The 17,297-nt window shown below is 35.4% G+C and overlaps 1 protein-coding gene across 1 annotated transcript in view; it reads left to right on the top strand.

Moving 5' to 3' along the window:
- LOC102949619 (zinc finger protein 782) overlaps positions 1–17,297 on the top strand; it is a 134,967-nt gene that overhangs the window by 57,725 nt on the left and 59,945 nt on the right. Inside the window, 2 exon segments of the mRNA XM_042963877.1 lie at positions 9,212–9,307; positions 14,810–16,734. Coding sequence (XP_042819811.1) covers positions 9,212–9,307; positions 14,810–16,734 — 2,021 coding nt within the window.

Below are 17,297 nucleotides of genomic sequence, written 5' to 3'. Positions count from 1 at the left end.
GATCCCATGACTTTGGGATCATGACATGAGCTGAAATCAAGACTTGGATGCACAACTGACTGAGCCACCCAGGCACCCCAAGTCTTGATACATTTTAAAGATTGAAATCGTATGCAGTATCTGTTCTAATCACAATTAATGAAAATACAGAATCAATGACCATGGAAAATGAATGTCACAAATAAATGGAAAATAAATATCACACTTTTTTTTGTTTTCCCAATTTTTATTTAAATTCTAGATGGTTAATATACAGTGCAATATTGGTTTCAGGAGTAGAATTCAGTGATTCATCACATACAACACCCAGTGCTCATCATAACTAGAGCCCTCCTTAATACCCCTCACCTAGGGGTACTTGGGTAGCTCAGTTGGTTAAGCGTCCAGCCCCTGATTTTGGCTCAGGTGATGATCTCACTTTTGTGAGAGCAAGTCCCACAGGAGGCTCTGCACTGAGCATGGACCCTGCTTGGTATTCTGTCTCTCTCCCTCTCTACCCCTCCACTATGTACACACATGCTTGCTCTCTCTTGCTCTTTCTCTCTTTCAAAATAAATAAGTAAAAACAAATACCCATTTCCCAGCTAGTCCATTACCTATCCACCTTCCTCTATCAACCCTCAGTTAATTCTTTATCATTAAGAGTCTCTTATGGTTTATTTCCCTCTCTTTTCCCTACTTCTATATGTTGATCTGTTTTGTTTTTTAAATTTCACATGAGTAAAATCATAATTCTCCAACTTATTTCACTTAGTATAATGCACTCTAGCTCCATTCATGTCATTGCAAATGGCAAGATTTCTTTTTCTTTTTTGATGGCTGAGTAATACTCCATTGTATATATACCACATCTTCTTTATCCATTCATCAATCAGTGGGCATTTGGGCCCTTTCCATGTTTTGGCTATTGTTGATAATGCTGCTATAAACATTGGGGTGCATGTACCCTCTTGAATCTGTATTTTTGTATCCCTGGGTAAATACCTAGTAGTGTAATTGCTGGGTTGTAGGGTAGTTCTGTTTTCTGTTTTTTGAGAAAACTCTCCTGTTCAGTGTGGCTGCACTCTGAGTTTGCATTCCCACCAACAGTGCAAGAGGGTTGCCTTTTCTCCACATCCTCACCAACACCTGTTGTTTCTTATGTAGTTAATTTTAGCCATTCTGACAGGTGTGACATGGTGTCTCATCTTGGTTTTGATTTGTATTTGTCTGATGATGAGTGATGTTGAGCATGTTTTCATGTGTTTGTTAAAAATCTGGATGTCTTTTTTGGAAAAATGTCTATTCAGGTCTTCTGCCCATTTCTTCACTGGGTTATTTGTTCTTTGGGTGTTGAGTTTGATAAGCTCTTTACAGATTTTGAATACTAACCCTTTATCAAATTTGTCACATGCAAATATCTTCTCCCATTCTGTAGGTTGCCTTTTAGTCTGGTTGATTGTTTCCTTCACTGTGCAGAAGCTCTTTAACTTGAGGAAGTCCCAATAGTTCAGTTTTGCTTTTGTTTCCCTTGCCTCTGGAGAGACATGTCTAGTAAGAAGTTGTTCCAATGGAGGTCAAAGCGATTGCTGCCTGTGTTCTCGTATAGGATTTTGATGGTTTCCTGTCTCACATTTAGGTCTTTAATCCATTTTGAATTTATTTTAGTGTATGGTATAAAGAAGCGGTCCAGTTTCAAGTTTCTGCATGATGCTATCTAGTTATCCCAATGTCACTTGTTGAAGAGACTGTCTTTTTTCCATTGGATGTTCTTTGCTGCTGTGTTAAAGATTAGTTGACCATATAGTTGTGGGTCCGTTTCTGGGTTTTCTGTGTCTGTTTTTGTGCCAATACAATACTGTCTTGATGATTATGCCTTTATAATATAGCTTGAAAGCCAGAATTGTTACAGATTTTAGAATTGTTCTAGTTCTGTGAGAAATGCTGGTGGTATTTTGATAGTGATAGCATTACATGTATCAATTGCTTTGGGTAGTATAGACATTTTAACAGTGTTCTTCCAATCCATCCAATGGAATGCTTTTCCATTTCTTTGTGTCCCCTTCAGTTTCTGTCATAAGTGTTCTATAGATTAGAGTACAGATCTTTTATCTCTTTGGTTAGATTTATTCCTAGGTGTCTGTTTTTTGTGCAATTGCAAATGGGATCAATTCCTTGATTTATTTTTCTGCTGCTTCATTAATGGTGTGTAGAAATGCAATCAATTTCTGTACACTGATTTTATATCTTGTCACTTTGCTGAATTCATGTATTCTGCAATTTTTTGATAGAGTGTTTCTGGTTTCCTACATAGAGTATCATGTTGTCTGCAAATAGCGAAAGTTTGACTTCTTCCTTGCCAGTTTGGATGCCTTTTATTTCTTCTTGTTTGCTGAGGGAGTCTAAGACTTCCAATACTATGTTAAATAGTAATGGTGAGAGTGGACATCTTTGTCCTTTTCCTGAGTATAGGGAAAAAAGAAAGAAAAGAAAGGAAAAAGAAAGGCTCTCTGTTTTTCCTCATTAAGGAAGATATTAGCTGTATTTCATATATGGCCTTTATGATATTGAGATATGTTCCATCTATCCCTGCGTTGTTGAGGGTTTCTATCAAGAATGGATGTTGCATTTTATCAGATGCTTTTTCTGGATCTGTTGAGAGGATTGTATGGTTCTTATCCTTTCTTTCATTAGTGTGATATATCATGTTGATTGATTTGTAGATATTGAACCAACACTGCAGCCCAGGAATAAATCCGACTTGATCATCGTGAATAATTCTTTTCATGTACTGTTGGATTCAATTTTCTAATATCTTGTTAAGAACTTTTCCATCCATGTTCATCAGGAATATTGACCTGTAACTCTCCTTCTTAGTGGAGTTTTTGTCTGGTTTTGGAATCAAGGTGATGCTGGCCTCAAGGTGATGCTGGCCTCATGAGTCTGGAAGTTTTCCTTCCATTTCTATTTTTTTTTTTTTTTAACAGCTTCAAAAGAATAGGTGTTAACTCTCTTTAAATGTTTGGTAGAGGGATGCCTGGGTTGCTCAGTCAGTCAAGCCTCGGATTCTTGATTTCGATTCAGGTCATGATCTCACAGTTTGTGGGTTTGAGCCCCATGTTGGGCTGTCACTGACAGTGCGGATCCTGCTTGGGATTCTCTCTCTGTCTCTCTCTCTCTCTTCTCATCCCCTTCCTGCTCCCCCTCCTCTCCTTTCTCTTCCTCTGCTTGTGCGCGCGCTCTCTCTCTCTCTCAAAAAATAAACTTTTAAAAATAAATAAAAAATATAAATGTTTGGTAGAATGCCCCTGGAAAGCCATCTGGCCCTGGACTCTTGTTTGGAGATTTTTTATTACTGATTCAATTTCTTCAATGGTTATAGGTCTATTCAAATTTTCTTTCTTTCTTTTTTTTTTAATGTTTTTTATTTAGTTTTTGAGAGAGAGAATGTAAGCAGGGGACGGGCAGCGAGAGAGGGGGACAGAGGATCTGAAGCGGGCTCTGTGTTGACAGGTTGACCACAGCAAGCCTGATGTGTGGCTTGAACTCATGAATGATGAGATCATGACCTGAGCTGAAGTTAGACAGTCAACAAACTGAGTCACCCAGGCACCCTAGGTCTGTTCAAATTTTTAATTTCTTCCTGTTTCAGTTTTAGTAGTTTGTATGTTTCTAGGAATTTGTCCGTTTCTTCCACATTGCCCAATTTGTTGGCATATAATTGCTTATAATACTCTCTTATTGTTTGTTTTTCTGTGGTGTTGGTTGTTATCTCTTCTCTTTCATTCATGATTTTATTTACTTGGGTCCTTTCCTTTTTCTTTTTGATAAATCTGGTTGGGGTTATCAATTTTGTTAATTCTTTCAAAGCATCTGCTCCTAGTTTTGTTGATCTATTGTACTGTTTTGTTTTGTTTTGTTTTTTTCCCAGTATCATTGATTTCTGCTCTAATCTTTATTATTTCCCGTCTTCTGCTGTTTTGGGGCTTTATTTGCTGTTCTTTTTCCAGGTCCTTTAGGTGTAAGGATAGGTTGTATTTGAGCCATTTCTTCCTTCTTTAGGAAGGCCTGGATTGCTATATATTTCTGTCTTATGACCACCTTTGTTGCACCCCTGAGGTTTTGGACTGTTGTGTTTTCATTTTTACTGGCTTCCATGTAGTTTTTAATTTCCTCTTTAATTTCTTTGTTAACCCATTCATTCTTTAATGATATTCTTTAATCTCCAAGAATTAGTGGTCTTTCCAAATTTTTTCTTATTGTTGACTTTAAGTTTCATAGTGGTGTAGTCTGAAAATATGCATGGTGTGATATTATTCTTTTTGTACTTGTTGAGGGCTGATTTGTGACCCAGTATGTGATCTATTCTGGAGAATGTTCCATGTGCACTCAAGAGGAATGTGTATCCTGCTGCTTTAGGATGGTATATTTTGAATCTATCTGTTAAGGCTGGTCCAGTGTGTCATTCAATGCCATTGTTTCCTTATTGATTTTCTACTTAGATGATCTGTCTATTGCTACAGGGGGGGGGTGTTGAATGCTATTATTATTACAAATGAGTTTCATTATGTTAACCATAAACATAAACTCATTTGTAATAATAATACCACAAATTTATTTATATATTTGGGTGCTTTCAAGTTGGGGGCATAAATATTTATAGTTGTTAGATCTCAGTACATAAACCCCTTAATTATGATATAATGCCCTTCTTCATCTCTCGTTACAGTCTATTTTAATATCTATTTTGTCTGATGTAAGTATGGCTACTCTGGCTTTCTTTTGACATCCATTAGCAAGATAGATGCTTCTCCATCCCCTTTCAATCTGCAGGTGTCTTTATGTCTAAAATGAGTCTCTTGTAGGCAATGTATAGATGGGTCTTATTTTCTTATCCATTATGATACCCTATGTCTTTTGATTGGAGCATTGAGTCCATTTACCTTTGGAGTGATTATTGAAAGATAGGAATTTAGTGCCATTGTGCTGTCTGCACAGTTGGTCTTTCTGGTGATGTTCTTGGTCCTTTCTAGTCTTCGTTGCTTTTGGTCTGTTATGTTTTATTTTGTTTTTTTCTCCACTCAGAGTCCCCCTTAAAATTTCTTGCAAGGCTGGTTTAGTGGTCATAAACTCCTTTAGTTTTTGTTTGTCTGGGAAACTCTTTATCTTTCCTTCTATTTTGAATGACAGTCTTGCTGGATAAAGAATTCTTATGCATATTTTTCCAATTCAGCATGTTGAATATATCCTGCCACTCCCTTCTTACCTGCCAAGTTTCTGTGAACAAGACTTTCTTTTTATTATGTTTGCATGGTATTTTTTTTTTGTTTCTTTTACTTATAGTTTATTTTACTTTGTTCCTTTTACTTAATTTGATCCTTTTACTTATAATTTATATGTGTCTTTAATGTGAATTTCTTGTATACATCATATATTTGGGTCTGGCTTTTATATCATATCTGTTAATCTCTGCCTTTAATTGTAATGATTAGACCATTTATGTCTAACATTAAATGTACCATATGGCTATTTGCTAGCTATTTTTGCAATTTTTTTTTCATTTTTCTGCTTTTGCTGCTTTTTTGGATTAATTGTATATTTTGAATGATTTATTACATCTAGATTAGTGGTTTATTAGCTGTGCCTCTCTTCTGTGGATATGTGGTTGCTTTAGCACTTACAGCATACATCGGTAACTTACCACAATCTACTTCAAATAATTTTTTCACTTCATTTATGATAATTTTGTAATTTTCCATTTTTTACCTGCTACTTTTTATGCTATTGTCATTGTATATTTTACATATACATACATATATATAACATATATTATAAACCTTACAGTGTGTTATTTTAAAAGATAATTTACCATTTTTTTAAAAAAGCATTCTGAAAATAAGAAAAGTATATTTTATATATCATCATGTTTCCAGGTTATGGTGCTCTGCATTTCTGTGTAGGAATCCAGATTTCTACCTGATAGCAATTTTCTTCAGTCTGAGCATTTCTTTTAACTTCTCCTGTAATATATGTCAGTTGGTAATAAATTCAGCTTTAACTGAAAATGTGTTGTATTTGCTAAATATAGAATTAAAGGTTGACTTTTTTCCTTCAGTACTTTAAAATTGTCACTTCATTGTTTTCTGGCTATATAATTTCTGGCAAGAAGTAGGCATTCATCTTTATTTTTGTTCCTCTATACGTATTGTACCTTTCCCAGTCTACTTAAGATTTTCTTTTCATGGAATGAGATCTGGCCATTTGCAATAACATGGATGGACCTAGAGGGCATATTAAGTGAAATAAGTCAGTCAGAGAAAGACAAATACCATATGATTTCATTCCTTTTGGAATTTAAGAAACAAAACAAATGAACAAACGAACCAAAAAAGGGCCAAACAAAAAGAGCAGACTCTTAAATACAAGGAACAAACTGGTAGTTGCCAGAGGGGAAGTCGGTGGGGGGAATGATGAAATTGATAAAGGGGATGCAAAGTAAATTTATCTTGTTGAGCACTGAGTAACATATAGAATTGGTGAATGATTATATTGTACACGTGAAACTAATATAAAACTATGTTAATTATATTTTTAAAAAAAGATTTTCTGTTGATATTATCAGCAGTTTTTAGCAGTGTGATTACAGTGTACCTTGGTGTGGATTTCTTCATCTTTCTGCTCCTTAATTCATTTAGCTTTTTGGATCTAAGTGTTTGTACACATTATCAAAATTTGAACATTTGCCCATTATTTCTTCAAATGTTTTTATCTTTCTTTTTTTCTTCTGAAATTTTTATTGTACCTGTGTTAAACTACTTGATATCATCACACAGGTCACAGATAACTAATTCTGTTTATTATTTTCTGGTCTTTATTCACTGGGTTTCTTCTTTCATAGTTTTTTTGTTGCTGTTGTTTTTTGGGTTTTGGGGGTTGTTTTTGTTTTTGTTTTGCTATGCCTTAAAGTATCCATTATGTTATTTATCATTCCTTATGTGGTATCTATTCTCTTCTTAATCCCATTTAGTGTTTTCTTGTTTGTTGTTTGCTTGGTTGGTTTTCTCATTTCAGATATTTTTTATATTTAGGATTTTAGTTTGGAAATTTTTAAGTAAGTTCTCTTTTGTTCTCATCATGTTTATGTTTTTCTTTCTCTTCTTGAACATATGGTGTATATTTGCAGTTTTATTTATTTTTTTTTAATTTTTTTAACGTTTATTTGTTTTTGATACAGAGAGAGACAGAGCATGAATGGGGGAGGGGCAGAGAGAGAGGGAGACACAGAATCAGAAACCGGCTCCAGGCTCTGAGCCATCAGCCCAGAGCCCGACGCGGGGCTCGAACTCACGGACCCCGAGATCGTGACCTGAGCTGAAGTCGGACACCCAACCAACTGAGCCACCCAGGCGCCCCAATATATTTGCAGTTTTAAATGGCCTTGATTATTTTATCATGTGTTATTTCTTACTCTGTTGCTACTGATTGATTTTCTCCTCAGTTAGAGTTGTATATCCTTACTTCTATTCACAACTCATAATTTGTTATTGGCCGCTGGGTGTTGTGAATTTTATATTGTTAGTTTCTAGTTTTGTTGTATTATTTTAAATCTTTTGAGGCGTTTTCTGATGTATAGTTAAGTTACTTGGAATTAATTTGATCATTTCAAGGCTTGTTTTAAGCTTTGTTACATTAGATTCAGAGCTCACTTTAGGACTAATTGGCTCCTCTTTTAAGCAACAGACAATTTTCTGGTATTCTTCCCAGTTGGCCTTGAAGTAGGAGATTTTTCTACCCTGCCTGGTACAGCAGAAACTTCCTACATTTGTTTATGCTTTGATGACTTTTTCAGCCCACTCTGATTCACTGGTCTTTCCCCAACCTTAAGTATCTCTTACATACTTGCACAAGTTAGGAGACTCTTCTGCAAATCTCTAAGACTGTATATCACTATACCTTTTTCTTTTCTGCTGTTTTATCCTTAACAATTCTAGTTGTCACGGATTCCTAAAAATTTAATTATGTCATTTCAACTTACTGAGTCAGCCAGGCTTTTTTTTTTTTTTTTTTTTGGATCTTTTTGTTATGTAGGATGTAAAGTCTTCTGGGCAATAAGCTGTGTGATAAGGGAAATTTTCAACTTTTAATATTTGTGGGCCCTGCTCCTGGGCTTCCAGGGAAGCTATGCATTAACATTTACCAAGGTAAAAATGACTTGGCAAAACCTCAAAGCATTGGTTCTATTTCTGCCCCAAGCGTACATCTGCTTCAAATAAAAAAAAAAAAAAAAAAAAAAAAGGAACATTCCAAACATAAAGATAAGGAAAACAAAACAAAAAACTCTCCCTGGTTCCCATAAGATTAAAGTCATACAACCTTGCACATAATAAAAACATAAGATAAAGTCTGTAGCTTTCTGGAATGTCCTTCCTCTTGATTTGTGACTCTTTATGTAAAGAACATATATAACCGTGCACCAAATGTTCCTTCCCTGGAACACTCTCATCCTTGTAAAGATTGTGTATCGGCAGTTGTCCTAACTTGGGTTCAAATACAATTCTTCCTTTCTCTTTAAAAAAAAATTTTAATGCTATATTTTAATTTTGAGAGGGAGCACAAGCGAAGGAGGGGCAGAGAGAGAAGGGGACAGAGGATCTGAAGCAGGCTCCACGCTGACAGCAACTAGCCCAGTGGGGCTCAAACTCATGAACCATGAGATCATGACGTGAGCTGAAGTTGGAAGCTTAACTCACTGAGCCACCCAGGAGTCCCTCTTTAAAAATTTTGTAAATGTTTGTTCATTTTTATTGAAGTGTGATAATCATAGGACTCACCTCCTTTGTTTTCCTCTTGTAAGTATCCCACCAGACTGCCTGGTGTCTGAAGTCTAAAAACCAGTTTATACAGTTTGTATGCTTTTTTAAATTCTGCTATGGAGGGGTAAATCAGTTCCTTTCACTCTGTTATGGCAAGTTTGGGAAGTCCTTCTGAAATCTTGTTTGAAACACAGGCATTAACTGTTTTAGAATTTAACATCACTTAGGCTTGTGATTCGGGGTTTTAAGATAGATCCTTGATGAGCCTTAAAAAATGTTTTTTGTTATCACTTCCCCCCTCACAAAAATTGTCATGAACACCCTGAATGTTCCACTTTTGAAACTATACCTTCCTTCACATTCTGAAACAGTGAAACCTGTGCAGCTAACTCAAGTGCTAAATTATTTCCCTTTTACAGGGTACTGCTTTACAAAACCAGAACTGATCTTCACATTGGAGCAAGGAGAAGATCCATGGTTATTAAAGAAAGAATTTCTAAGAAAAGGCTCCCCAGGTGAGTTATTGAATACTGGCAGAAGGCATCCAAGAAAATTAGGTACAAAGTGACGAGCTAGAAGTGAGCAGTTTGAAACATTTTGCAGTACTGTCCTTTTTACAGGCTTTTACATTTGAAATTATAAAAATAATAGGTCTAATAAAATGTGGAAAGGGCCAGCTAACACAAGGAATGGATTGTAAGCATGTTTATATTCTTAATCTTTAAAAGATGGGAGCTAAGTATCCCATTTGAAGCTGAAAAGTAACGAATTCTGCATACTTAACAGTAAAAAAGATAGAAACTAAAGTTAATAAAACAACTAAACTTGAGAGTCAGCAGATCAGAAAAGAGAAAGGAATGATAATTATTTTTTTAATGTTTATTTATTTTGAGAGAGAGAAAGAGACAGACAGAGTGTGAGTGGGGGAGGGGCAGAGAGAGGGAGACACAGAATCTGAAGCAGACTACAGGCTCTAAGCTGTCAGCACAGAGCACAATGTGGGGCTCAAAACATGGGCTGAAGACCACGAGATCATGACCTGAGTCGAAGTTGGATGCTAAACCGACTGAGCCACCCAGGCGCCCCAGGAACCATGATGTTTTTCAATTTTTTTAATGTTTATTTATTTTTGAGAGAGAATGAGCAGTGGAGAGTCAGAGAGGGAGGGAGACACAGAATCTGAAGCAGGCTCCAGGCTCCAGGCTCTAAGCTGTCAGGCCGACATGAACTGTGAGATCATGACCTGAGCCAAAGTCAGATGCTTAACCAACTAAGCCATCTAGGCACCCCAGGAACCATAATTTTATCATTATATAATAATTAATTACTAGAACCCATCTAAATAAATAGATGATTAAGGAATTATATAATGTAATTGGAAAGGATAATTCCTGGAGCAAACTGCATCCTTCCTAATTATTAGAAGTTAAACGTGTTTGAGCAAAGATAGAAGAATTTCTTATAAAGCTGTATAAAGAGTCCCCAATAAATTGTGTCAACTATACTTCAATTAAAAAAAAAAGTCCCCAGGACAACCACTACATTCACTGATTCTCTTACTCAGCATATAGTCATACTCATAGCTAAGATTTATAAAGTGAAATGATTGGTACAAAGCAAAATTAGCAAAGAGAAAATGGACAAAGTCCAGAGGAAACAGGTGCAAGCTTCCATCGCCCCAGCAATGGATGTGGCAACACATGTGAAATGTTGTCTACCTGGAAAGTTCATTAACGACTAGGTTCTTGGGAACCATTTCAAAATCTAAATTCCCAGATGCCAGCCAAGGATTAATCTTGCAAGTACACCTTCTAAGGTAATAATCTCAGGCCTGCTGTGTTAAGTGTTCTGCACAAAAGCTATGCAAATACACTAATATACAGTAAGGTAAATCTATCTGCCATATCAACTAATATGTGAATGAATTAAATTCACCTATTAAGATAACATACCACCAAATTGTATGAGAGATATGCCTAAAAAGTAACATACAAAGTTTGAAATATAGTCATGAATTGTTAAGCCCAAAATGTAAAATAAGATCACGTCAAAAACAGAGAAGAAAAAGGACAGTTTGATAAAGCTAAAAAAGATCATGTTTAAAGGATATATGAAAGTTTTGAATATTGGTGCACCAAATAGATTATCAAGATTCAAAACAAGAAACAGCAAGAGTTATAAGGAGAAGTAGGTGTACATTAGATGCAGTAGACTTTAATATGCCGCTCTGATTTCATACCAGACCCAGTGGAGTCTAGAATAGTGCTCAGGAAACTATCCCTAGGTCAGATCCTGCCTGCTGCTTTTTTTGGTAAAGAAACATTTATTACAACACAGCCATATCCATTTGTTTATGTATTCACACTGCAGAGTTGAGTAACATGGGTTTGAACTGCACAGGTTTTCTTCTGTGTGGATTTTTTGTTCAATAAATACAGTACAGCACTATAAATGTATTTGCCCTTTCTTATGATTTTCTTAATATTTTCTTTTCTGTAGCTAACTTCATTGTATGAATACAGTATATAAAAAAGAATACAGGGTATAATAATGTGACATACAAAACATGTTAATTGACTTTATGTTATTGGTATGGCTTCTGGTCAACAGCAGACTATTAATAGTTAAGTTTTTGGTGAGTCAAAAATTGTAATGCAGATTTTCAACTATGTCGTGGGGTGGGGGTGGAAGTTGGTGCTCCTAAACCCCATGTTGTTCAAGAGTCAACTATAATTGCAACAGAGACTACATGACCAGCAAAGCCTGACACATTTATTCTCTGGCCTTTTACAAAGAAAGTTTGCCAACCTCTGATCTAGAAAGTATAAATAGCATACTTTATAAAATGAGTCTATTAAGTGTCTTTCAAAACTCTATTCTGAAAACAAAAAATAAACCTGCTTTTAAATGACTTTGGAATATTGAGAAAATGTACAAGCATTTTAGACAAACATCAATAAATTCCACAAGGTAGAGATACTGTTGTTCAGTAACACTGTAAATTGCAAACAATATGAGAAAAGTTAAAATTCCTCTATCTTAAAATCAGTGATGAATATATATCTTAAAAACCTATTTTATCGGGGCACCTAGGTGGCTCCGTCAGTTAAGCACCTGACTCTTGATTTCTGCTTAGGTCATGATCTCACACTTCACGAGTTCTAGCCCTGCACTGTCAGTGCAGAGCCTGCTTGGGATTCTTTCTCTCTCCTTCTGTCTCTGCCCCTTCCCTGTATTCCCTCATGCTCCCTCTCTCAAAAATAAATTAATAAACTTAAAACCTATTTTACCAAAAGGTAAATCAAAATTAAAGAATATCCAGAAAATTTTTTTAATGAAAAACATGTTTTAATTACAAACTTTGGACTGTAGATAAAGCAGTGCAGAATTTTTAGTGTCATATACAGTTGACCTTGAACAACACAGGTTTGAACTTCATTGATCTCCTTATACATGGATTTGTTTTTTCAATAAATACAGTACAGTACTATAGATATATTTTCTTTTTTCTTAGTAACATTTTCTTTTCTCTAGCTTACTTTATTATAAGAATACAGTATATAATACATGTAACTTACAAAATATGTGTTAATCAACTGTTTATCTTATTGGTAAGGCTTCTGGCCAATAGGACTATTAGGAAAGTTTTGGGGGAGTCAGAAATTATACACAGATTTTCAACTGCAAGTGGGAGTCAACACCCCTAAGCCCTGTGTTGTTCAAGGGTCAAGTGTACTTATTTAACAAGTGAGAGAGTTGTAAAAGAAATCTTAAGTAAAGCAAAAGATATAATAAAAACTATAATGGTATAAATTATAAAGCAAAAGGTAGTTTTGGAATAAAAATAAATAATGTAGCTAACCTCGGCCAGAAAAAGGAAAGAAAGCACATTACTCATAAAATTTGGAACAGATTCCTATTTCTGTAAAATAACCTTGGAATACTTTAGCCTATACTTTATCTCTTACTTTTGTAAACTTCTAACCCATTTGATGGATGTGTCAAAGATAATGAGATATCTGTGCCAGATAGCATATGGTTATCAAATGAGATCCCCTCGCCCCCAAAAGGATGGTCTGTTTTATTTTTCCTTACTCTGGTGTGTATATATATATATGCACATCATATGATAAATATTTTTTAATAACATTGTGGATTGATTCCAAACCCAGGTGGAGATAACTATTTCATATTTATTCATTCAGAAGACATTCATAAATGCAATCCCAGAAAGTAAAATTTTTGGGACTTTTGAATTCTCAGTTGTAGGTCAACAATTGATCTGAGCCCTTATATGTGCAGAGCTCTCTAGGTAATTCTCTAGGTAATTCTGAGGCACACTGCTTTTTATGGACCACTGACTTTACATCAGAGAAGGATCCAAAGAATATCACAGTGAGGGTTTCATTTTGGAAAAGTGAGCAAAACTACGTAAAATATATTTCATATCATATAAGGTGCTGTTAATTAAAAAATTAAACCAGTATTATAAGTACATCCAAGAAAAAGAAAATGCTGCTGATTTAACTATGGACTTGCCATCAATTTTAAGATGGCTTCTGATTTCAGTTATGGTAATTTGCTTTAAAAATCATGGGTCACGGTGGGTGCTCTCTATATCCCTTGTTAAAATGAATGATATAGGCAGAATGATACTTCTGTCAGATTTTAAAATAAATGTTGCTTAAATTTGTGAGAAGATATTAGAAGCCTTTTTGTTGATGTTGTTGTTGTTAAGTTTGGGGAAGATAGCTTTGCTGTGCCTGAAGGACATCTAGATTCTATATAGTCCTAAGGCTAGAATGGAGGGTAATTTACGGAAACTTATAAATATAAAATTATATGGAAATGAACCAAGTAATGGGGACTGATATCTTACCAAGATTAGAGCAGAAAATACTGTGAACTGGTAGAATGATAGCCAGAACGCATAATGTTCATGCAGTTAATGTGAAACTTTCTTTCCCTAAATCACTTAAATCTTTCATCTCTTGGTCCCTAGGGCACTGTTTTCAAGGCCTTCACATATTTTTACAATAGGCCTGACATTTTTGCTAGAAGTGTGGGTAGAAGCAGGAAAATAAGTGTTAAATATGCACAGGAAACATATGGTAAATAAATACAAAAGATACTTGTTTTTAGGGCCAGTTTGGAACATGATCCTTTAGGTTCTTGTGGTCAAAAAAACAAAACAAACAAAAAAAAAAACCTAGATATGCTGAAAAACAGAATCAAGGATTGAGCAAGCAAGGTATTTTGGGGAAATTATGAGCAAGCACATTGAAAAGAGAAAAGTTAAAGTTTGATGACCAAGAGATAGTCAGTATTGAACAACTCTGATATACCAAGGTAGGTATGAGAACCAGGATAGAGCAGTGATTCCCAATATAGATGGAAAATTACTTAATTCCCATCATTTTTTCTTTTCATACTTCTACTGATATACTTGTTTCTGAATGATATACAGAGAGAATAAAAGCATGACAAGTAGAATTATTTTTTTCACCATGAGGAATTTGGTGCCATTATAAGTTAATTTTAGTGTTGTTGTATAGACTGGAAAAAATGGAGCTCCAACTGAAATCATATAGACTAATGATTATGCTCCCATTGCAATCTGTATTTCACGAAGAACCTAGACTCTGGTATTTTTTCCTAATGCATATTCTATGTCAGATAAATCCACTGAAGGCCTTTAATCTATTTAATGCCATAATCTTTGCTAAATTCATCCCATTCTCTGATTTTTTCTGTTCTTTTCTGTTTCCAAGATCCATCTCTCTTGAATATATTCTCCATTCTCAGTTTTTCCTTTCCTTTATATCTTCTTATTTATTTCTAATTACTTCTCTTTTTCTACTACAAAAAAGAGAAAATATACACTTGGAATTACTGTATTGTTGCAAAACTTAGCCAGGAACCAAGGAGTCAAATACATAATAGGGCATGTATCTTTATGTCCCATTCCATAAGTGTGTTAAATATCATAAAGTATTTTTAATTTTCTCATTTTTTAGAAGAATACCAACCTAATCAACTCTCAGAGAAGAGCCTAGAAAACCAAGGCAAATATTTGTGGCAAGTTTTATTCACCAACAGATCATTGACTACAGAGGAAGAGTTTTCAGGAAAACCATGTAATCTGGACATAAACAATTTAACTCCAAGAACAATGCCCTATAAATTTGACAGTACAGGACCTGCTTACCTACATCTCAGCTCAGTGGCTCCACATTGTCAGTATTCAAGAAAGAAGGCTCATGAGCTTAATGTATGTGAGAAATGGCTCCTCAGTATTAAAGAGGGAAGAACTAATACTGGAGAGAAGTCTTTTGTTTGTAGTAAAAACATGAAAGCCTTTAGTCATAAAGAGAAGGTTACTCAGCATCAGACAATTCAGACTTTGCAGGAAGCTTCTGAATACAATGAATGTGGAAAAGCTTTCCTTGAAAAGACTGTCCTCATTACATCTAAGAGTACCCACCCAAAAGTGAAATCTTATAAATTTAATAAATTTGGGGGAAAACAATGTGATAAGTCAACTTTTATGGTCTCTCATAGCAATAATCCAGAGGAGAAGAGTCATTATGAGCTTAATGAATATGAATGTACTGAAAACAGAAATAATTTCAGTAGGGTCACTCAGAAAACTGACACAGAAGGGAAGTCTTTCAACCAAAAATCACAAATTAGAGAACATCAGAAAATTCACATAGGAGTGAAACCCTTTGAATATGGAAAGAATTTCAACCATAATTCAGCCCTCACAGTGCATCAGAGAACTCACACAACAGACAGATCTGATTATGACACATTATCAGAGACATTAGTTTGTCAGTCAGCTTTCAACATACATCAGAGAACTCCTATAACAGAGAAACCATATGAATGTAATGAATGTGGAAAATCCTGCTCTATGAATTCATTTTTGATTCAGTCTCTAGCAAGTCACACAGGGGAGAAACCCTATGAATGTCACACATGTGGGAAAGCTTTCAGTGAGAAGTCACGCCTAAGAAAACATCAGAGAACTCACACAGGAGAGAAACCATATAAATGTGATGGTTGTGAGAAGGCTTTCAGTGCAAAGTCAGGCCTAAGAATACATCAGAGAACTCACACAGGGGAGAAACCTTATGAATGTAATGAATGTGGGAAATCTTTCAACTATAAGTCAATCCTCATAGTACATCAGAGAACTCACACAGGGGAGAAACCTTTTGAATGTAATGAATGTGGAAAATCTTTCAGCCACATGTCAGGCCTAAGGAATCATCGGAGAACTCACACAGGGGAAAGACCTTATAAATGTGATGAATGTGGGAAGGCTTTCAAACTGAAGTCAGGTCTAAGAAAACATCACAGAACTCACACAGGAGAGAAGCCCTATAAATGCAATCTATGTGGGAAAGCTTTTGGTCAAAAATCACAACTCAGAGGACATCATAGAATTCACACAGGGGAGAAACCCTACAAATGTAATCATTGTGGGGAAGCTTTCAGCCAGAAATCAAACCTCAGAGTGCATCACAGAACTCACACTGGGGAGAAACCCTATAAATGTGATGAGTGTGGAAAAACTTTCAGGCAGAAATCAAATCTCAGAGGACATCAGAGAACTCACACAGGGGAGAAACCCTATGAATGTAATGAGTGTGGAAAAGCTTTCAGTGAGAAGTCGGTCCTAAGAAAACATCAGAGAACTCACACAGGGGAAAAACCCTATAATTGTAATCACTGTGGAGAAGCTTTCAGCCAGAAGTCAAACCTCAGAGTCCATCAGAGAACTCACACAGGGGAGAAACCCTATAAATGTGATAAATGTGGGAAAACTTTCAGCCAGAAATCAAGCCTTAGAGAACATCAGAAAGCCCACACAGGGAGTTAAACATATGAATGTAAAGAATATGGAAAAACTTTGAGCCAGAAATCAAATCTCACAGTACAAAAGAGAAAGAATCCTATGAATACAATCAACACTTGCAAGTTCCTCTGTAAGATACCAACCTTCACAAACATCAGAGAACTTAACAGGACAGAAATTCGTGGAATGTATTTTCTATGGGCAGTCTTTCACCCAGAGTGCAGTCCTCATTATGGATCAGAGAACTCAGCCAGCAAAGAAAATGTAAAGATAATGAATGTGAAAAATACTCTGTACTCAATCCTCAGAAAAATCACACTGCAGAAAAGCTCTGGGAATGTATAAAAATGTGAAAGCTTTGTATCAGTAATCAAAACTTCCTCATCATCAGAGAAATGATTCAGTGGGAAACCTGAGAATGTAATAAGTGTTGGATAACCTTTAGCCAAAAGTCAGCTTTCTTAGTACAACAGAAAATATATAGAGACTAGAGATCTAATCAATAAAAACAAAAAATGAGGCAATGGATGTGAGAATCCTTCTATTATAAATCAACTCTCAATTTGACTTACACAGAAGTAATCCCCGTATGCCATAATGACTAGTAATTGTTCACAAAAACAAAAAACAAAAAAAAAACC

Source organism: Panthera tigris, chromosome D4, assembly GCF_018350195.1.
Source record: "Panthera tigris isolate Pti1 chromosome D4, P.tigris_Pti1_mat1.1, whole genome shotgun sequence".
In the NCBI taxonomy this organism is placed as follows: Eukaryota; Metazoa; Chordata; class Mammalia; order Carnivora; family Felidae; genus Panthera; species Panthera tigris.
Note: the sequence above shows the minus strand (reverse complement) of the source record. Positions and strands in the feature narration are given on the sequence as shown.